The sequence below is a fragment of the Primulina tabacum genome, chromosome 5 (assembly GCF_025594145.1).
Source record: "Primulina tabacum isolate GXHZ01 chromosome 5, ASM2559414v2, whole genome shotgun sequence".
NCBI lineage: Eukaryota > Viridiplantae > Streptophyta > Magnoliopsida > Lamiales > Gesneriaceae > Primulina > Primulina tabacum.
In genome coordinates, this window is record NC_134554.1 from 12,674,321 (window position 1) to 12,681,417 (window position 7,097).

Genomic DNA, 7,097 nt, shown 5'->3' on the forward strand with positions numbered 1-7,097 from the left:
AACATTTAACAAGATATGCATAGCACGATGGATAGATGATTAGAATATTTATTTAAATAACATTTATGAAAATTCATAAAATATTTCACAATCAATATCGAAATAGCTTCTCTAAGTCGCTCTAACTAATTAACAATAATAAACAATCCGTAGTTTATAAATTTCTTGCAGAAGATAAAATTTAATTGCACACAATTCTTCCCCAAAAGATGCTGATATTTAAAATATTAAAATAAAATACTTGTATCATTTTCTTTATTAAATTTAAATATAAGCTTAAATCATGCAAAAAGGCAAACGATTTGGAAATTGCAAAAATTCAATTTTTAAAGAAAGTATTGGTCTAAACTCTAAAGCCCCCAACGGGCATGTCAAATTTTCTCAAAATTTATTTGTTTCTGAAAATATTATTTAAATTGATGAATACAATCATTAAATTTAGTAATAAAATTTAAAATACGTTTAATTATTTGTTCATCAAACAACGAAATTTAGATTAATGTGCAGAAAGTTAAAAATCCAACAATTAATTTATTTAATAAGTCAGTTGATGGCAACCAACAAACATCTCTACAAATTCGAAGGGGCTACTTAACAGATAAAATTGGGTGAAATTTTGTGAAAAGACAGGAAAAACCAAGATATACACATTACTCATCGACACAACGCGGGTGAATATGTATACAAGTAGGCTGATACCTCATTTCCAATCGAGCATCTCCAGTAGCCGCAGAACTTGGTCCTTGGAGTTGGCAATATCACAGAAATCCAGTTCAATTCCAAACACATCAAAGTGTTCATCGTCACTGTGATCGGTAAAAAGCAAAGAAACCCATGCCCTTATGCCGGACACAAAAGGGTGTGCAGGGGAAAAGTCAAGGTAGTCAAATGCCAGGGCACGGAATGCAGATCGATCAATGTATTCAAAAACAGAGTTATTCATTATGCAAGCAACTTTGTTGGAATCTTTTCGACTAACAAGAACAGAGACTGTAACTGCCTTGCCTGAAGGAATGCTAAACCTTGGATGCACGGGTAAAGTCATCTTGTATTCAGGACTTTCCAAATGAAACTTGAGAACATCACAGATCCCACAAGGTGGTGCCCAGGTTCCATTTTGCAGGTCAGTCCCAGGCACCACTTCTGAAAAAATCAACTTTTGTTCTGTCCAGATGTCAATACAAAACTCCAAGTCATTGAAGGATAGCCTAGGGGGAAGTAGAGTTTTGTTACGTTGACGCTTATAAAAAGTTTTAAATAGCTTGTGATAAGTTGCTGTAGGAGGAGACGATTGCTTGCAGATTGATGGCCATCTCTTGGCACAAAGGCATTTCCAGAAGTAGTCATCACAAGCAATTTCTTGCCAATGTTTACAAACTAACATGCATGTAACAAGGTCTGTGCTGTCCAACAGAGGAAAGACTGCCTTCAAGATTTCGTCACATGACATTTCCTCCAAAAAGAAGATTTCAAGCACCAGAATGGAGTAAATAAGTGGATTTTACAAATTCAAAACTTCAAAATAATACGCCCAAAAGAGTTCCTGCAACAGGAAGGCAAATTCAACTTACGCGCGATGTGCACACTCAAATGGAAACCATATCAAATTCCCAATATATCTTCGATGTGCAATATATAAACAGAATATGAAGCCTTCAATCAATTGTTAAAACACAGGCCAAAACGATTAAAAAAAACATCCTGAACAATAACAAGCTCACAGAAAAAGTTCGCAAAGCATAATCACGCCAAGAGCCGAGATGTCTCTCCATAAGTCAAAACCATAGCCAGCTAAACTCAGCTTCTAAAGCAAAAAATATCTCAGGCACGATCAGCCTTACTTCTAATTTGATCATCATATTAAGCCTAGTACTTAAAAGAAAATCATGAATCATAAACACATCCTGATTTCTTCCTATGTATATTGATATTTCTCTCTTCTTCTTCCATTTTTTTCTTGCTCAAAACCAACACGTGCTCGGACACAGTGAAAATGAATGCACGATATGATTTAACTCTCATGTTTGCATACCATCCGAATCAAGCTACTGCGCAAAAACCATGCTGGTAAAAATGTTCAGAACTAGATATGCAGCATGTTATTTAATAATAAAAAAATCCACTAATCTTAACAACATACAAAAGGGCAAAGAAAGCAGGCAATCCGGGCAAGCAGGCGAGTGTCAGGGGTACCCTGTAAAAAGGTATTAGCTTCATGAACACAAAATTTCACCAAGTTCGACGATAATTTCCTTTTTTTCAAAAATGCCAGTACCCCGATGTTTCACTCTCGATTATCGTGAAAATTCATAGAGAAGATAGCATCAAGATAAACCCTAATCTTGATAAAAAGGAGCAATAATAACTCACTAATAAAATTCCAAATGAAAATCGAAATATCCATAGATTTTCAACGATCATAAAACAAGACCTCAATAAAGGTGGCCATAAATCTCACCGTTAAGTTCAGTCAATACCAATAATAAAAATGTGTAAAACAAGAAAACGGAAATCAGACGTTCGATCTTAAACGACGACGAATAATTTTTTTTTAAAAAGAACAAGTTAAAATAATTACTAAGCATAGATGTCCTCTGCATGCGTTGAAATATTACGGAATTACATGATATCTGCTGTTACCTTTGAAAAGAAGTTCGATCGAAAGCGGAAATTATCCAAGAAAACAGCAGTGAAATGAAATGATTAGCTTTTCCAGGGAATAAATTAATTGATTCAAGGGGACATTGTTTTTATACGAGGGATTAGGGCTTTGCTTATTTGGGTCCAACCCGATTAAGCGGATCCACCATTTGACAGAGATGACCAAAATTTTTATCAGATTGTTTCATTGATTAATTTTTTAGATTAATTTTTATTTAAACATAAAAAATCATTTTTTATGTTCTAAGGGGGTGTATTGGTTATAGACTTTTAATGATTTTTATGGAGTTTAAAAGTTAAGAGGTATTCAAACTAAACTTTTATATACTCCATAAAAGTTTAGTGGTATTCAATGTAAACTTTTGTAGAATTTTAAAAAGTCATGTGGTATTTCAACTTGACTTTAAAAACTCTACAAAAGTCTATAAGTATTCAAAATGTCAATAGACTTTTAATGACTCTATGAAATTCTATTAAATACAAGAATTATAGTCTAAGGTACAACAATAAAATGTCAACAAAAGTCTTTGATTCAACCTAAAGATTTGGATGTACGTTTAATTGAGAAATCTCCCAAATTCAATACAAAATTTCATTCTTTTCTCATCTATTTATTTTTCCTTTTATTTATACTTTTTAAAAACATAATTAAAATTTAATTTTTTTTATTAATTATTATATAACATTTTTATTTTTAATTATTTTCTTTAATTTTAGTTAATCTATATATTATATTATTGTATAAGCAAATTCATACCGATACTATACCAAAATTTTCGGTATACCGAACCAAAAAAATCTTACATTTTAAAAAAATTTATAATTTATTGTTTTAAAATATTATATATTTTAAAATTTTTTGTATATTTTTCCGATATTTCGGTATATACCAAAATTTTCAAATTGAATATCGTTACCGTACCTAAAAATTCGGTATTGTTACCGTACCGTATAGAAATCTTCGGTATACTTAAAATTGGGTAAATTCAATATTTTTTTGTTATGGTAATCTCGGTATACCGAAAATTCGGTATTTTTTCCCACCCCTAACAGGGTTTGTATTGTCATGTGCTATATTACACAATTTTCTTTGAAAGAAGTGTCAATTTGATGAATTTCAAATTGAACTAGATAATGAAGCTCAATTGTCTTCATCAACACAAGTTTATGAAGGTGGCGACTTTGATCAGTTATTTAATACTCAAAAACAACAACGAGCAAATGCTAATGCATGGAGGGATATCATAGCCAATGGAAACAAGTTTATGAAGATGGCGACTTTGATCAGTTATTTAATACTCAAAAACAACAACGAGCAAATGCTAATGCATGGAGGGATATCATAGCCAATGGAATGTAGAACGATGTTGATCAAATTGTCAGTAATGATTAGATTTTTTTTATAAAAGACTACTCATTATTTTGAGTGTTCTTTTAATAAAATTTTATTATGAACTTATAAAAATATTATTCATTAATATATTGAATTGACATAAAGAATTGAAATTTTGATTTCAATAAATTGGATAGTTCATTTGTCGTTTTTCACAAATTAAATTGATTTAACTTTTAAGTAAGTAAAATTCATTTACATTCATAAATATAAAAAAAATAATTTAAAATTGAAGATGTTATCTATGTCCAATAATTATTTTAAAAAAATTAATAAAAAATAAATCACAGTTATAAACTACAAAATTCACATAATTTTATGAAAAAATTTACAAAAGTCTACAAAAATCTTGAAAAAAAGTCTATAAGAGTCTATGAAATTTGTTTTACAATTCTATGAGATTTCATAAAAGTTAATAAAAATCTATCAACTCCACAAAAGTCCATTATTTTAAAAAAATCATTAAAAATCTTTGAAAATATAGGATGAATACACCCCCTAAATATCGTTGTTGATCTTATATATGACCCGGATTAATCTAATTCAGAGACGGATAAAAAAAAACTGCTCTGGAATGATTGTCCTAAATATTGCATTTAATTTTCAAATTTGATGTAAATAAAATTCATTTTTTTATTCTCTCTATAAACAAATGATTTTTTATTCATAAAAAAAATCGTTTTTTTTAACATTCTCTCCCATTGTCGAAGCTGTGGACCATCTGGACTAATATGTGGCACACAAATAGCATTCATTCCCTTCACTTATGTCGGTAATCAATTACTAAATAATATTAATTTACTAATCTTGTCTATGCCTGGTCAACATTTACTCCTTACATCATCTCTAACCCAAAAATCTATTTTGATGTAAATTCTGCAATAAAATAGTGTGATTTCTGCACCAAATACAACGTCCATCTCCAACTCATTTACTTCAAATCTTACACTAAAAAATATATTCTTAGAATATTTCTTTTATTTTATATAAATTATTCTATTTAACATAACAATATAAATTTTACAATATTATAATTATCATTATATTTAATTAATTATTATATATTAATTGAATTATATGTAATATGAATTAATTATTATAATGGGTAATCAGTTTCTATCCTAACCCTAGCTCTAATAAAATAAAATAAATTATTATCTAAAATACAATTAATAAATATTTATAATAATAATTAAAAAGCAAAATACAATTAAAAAAAGAAAAATAAATAAATAAATTGCTCTACGCCAAATTGGCACAAAGCTATCCTCTGTGCCAAATTTGCCGTAGAGAAAGGGCTGCGCCAAATTTGCCAAAATAGCGCAGCCCCTGTTGGAGAGAAATTTATGTGCTATTTTAGCGTTTCATGCTAAGTTAGCGTAGGGTTGGAGATGCTTTTAACATCTTTCGATGCACCGTTTGGTGATACGCATCATTTCAAGTTTTGTTCTAATTTTACAATAAATAAAATGAAAAAAATAAGTATTTTATTATTATCTTTTAATTTATTATTGTAGATTAACAATGATTATCATTTTATCTAAAGTTATTGTCGATGATAATAATATTACTCTCTAAATAATACAATAAGACAAGCGTCATATTTAATCTACTACTCTACTAACATATTCAACTATTACTCCTTTGCAATTATAACTCATCATTTATTTTCTTATTTCAAGTCATGTGGTGCCCAAAAATATGACAGCAGAGCATGTAAACTCTCCCAAGTCCAAACCGTTGGGAGTGGCAGTTTTTCAGTCGAAATACTTTTTCCTAAAAAAATATTTGGATTAAAAATAAATAAATTTAGACGGATGCTGAGGAAGAAATTGAATTAGATGGATGTAGAAGAAGCAATAATATTAGACAAAAACAGGTGGATCGAACATAATATAACCGGACAAAAAAAGTTTTGAAAATTGATAGGGCAAATAAGTTTTAGACATAAAAGTCTTTTAGAAAATCACAATTTGCCTCTTCTGTCTTTGCTTCAAATACGAGTAGATTTAAATAGAAAATTTTCATTTTTGGTCTTCATATTTTTAAAAATTTTGGTTATGTTATATCGATCGATTCATAATTTTAATATGATAATTTGTATTTTTTTCAATTTTTGTCATTTTTCACCGGAGTACTGACGTGACATTTGATGTCCGGTGTCATGTGAGCATTTTTTGATGTCATGTGAGCAAATTTTGTGTCACGTCAACATTATGGTGAAAAATAACTAGAATTTTAAAAATGTAATTTATAAGGTAAAAAATGTAATTTTTACAAAATAAATATAATTGTGATTATAAAATTGGGTTTTATATGTATAAAAATATAATTTAACAGTACGTGGAGAGGGGTTTACCATATTGCATCCAACAAAAGTTCAACCAGCTAACCAAAAAGTACAAACCCAGATTATTGTGCACTATAATTCATAGGAAATTTATTAGATTCAAACTGGAAAATGTGACTGCAAATTCCAATTCTTGGATCTGGGGAATGAGTTGGGCAGACATATTTCGTGCAAATTTCAAAACATTTTGTAGTATATTTTATTCAATTAATAGTCTTAATGTAACCACGTGCAATAATCGCGTCTCACACGTGATACGCATGTGGTATTGTTAAAAATATGTAAACCACATGCAAACAAGTGACTCATAATTCATCAAGGTATACCACAAATCACTAGTTTTCAATAACAAATCAATGTCATTTCATAGAATTGTAGTCATAAATTTGTCAGACGTTGGAAAATATTTGAGTGGGGATGAATATCCGGTTACAAAAATCATAATCAGTGGCGTCGTAACGAATGTTTGCAATCATTAAAAAATTTAGTTTTTGGTGTTTCTTGACTACAGATTTTGCTCATGCTCTGTTCAATTTAATTAAAAAATTTAGTTTTTGGTGTTCCTTGACTACAGATTTTTTTTTTTTTTTTGAACTTTGTTGTGTCGTGAATAATTAATTTTGCTCATAAAAAAAATACACCTTGTAATAAAGTTGCAACTGAGCAGCTTGATGTTTGACTGAGCTCGAGTCG

The 7,097-nt window shown here is 29.5% G+C and overlaps 1 protein-coding gene across 2 annotated transcripts; it reads right to left on the reverse strand.

Annotated features, from left to right (window-relative positions):
• Positions 1 to 424: 424 nt before the first annotated feature.
• On the reverse strand, positions 425 to 2,781 carry LOC142546690 (F-box protein At5g39250-like). Of its 2 annotated transcripts, none has more exons than XM_075654532.1 (2): positions 2,641 to 2,781; positions 425 to 1,543 (listed from the first exon to the last, which is right to left on the reverse strand). In XM_075654532.1, the coding sequence occupies exon 2, from the start codon at positions 1,448 to 1,450 to the stop codon at positions 701 to 703; it is 750 nt and encodes a 249-aa protein (XP_075510647.1). In that variant the 5' UTR covers positions 1,451 to 1,543; positions 2,641 to 2,781; the 3' UTR covers positions 425 to 700. The 2 variants fall into 2 exon arrangements, with proteins under 2 accessions (XP_075510647.1, XP_075510646.1); XM_075654531.1 differs by having other exon boundaries at positions 425 to 2,194; positions 2,641 to 2,740.
• Between the last annotated feature and the right edge of the window lie 4,316 nt (positions 2,782 to 7,097).

What these genes read in the sequence shown, in the direction of transcription:
- LOC142546690 (XM_075654532.1), bottom strand. Translation starts at nt 1,450, where the DNA reads ATGTCATGTGACGAAATCTTGAAGGCAGTCTTTCCTCTGTTGGACAGC.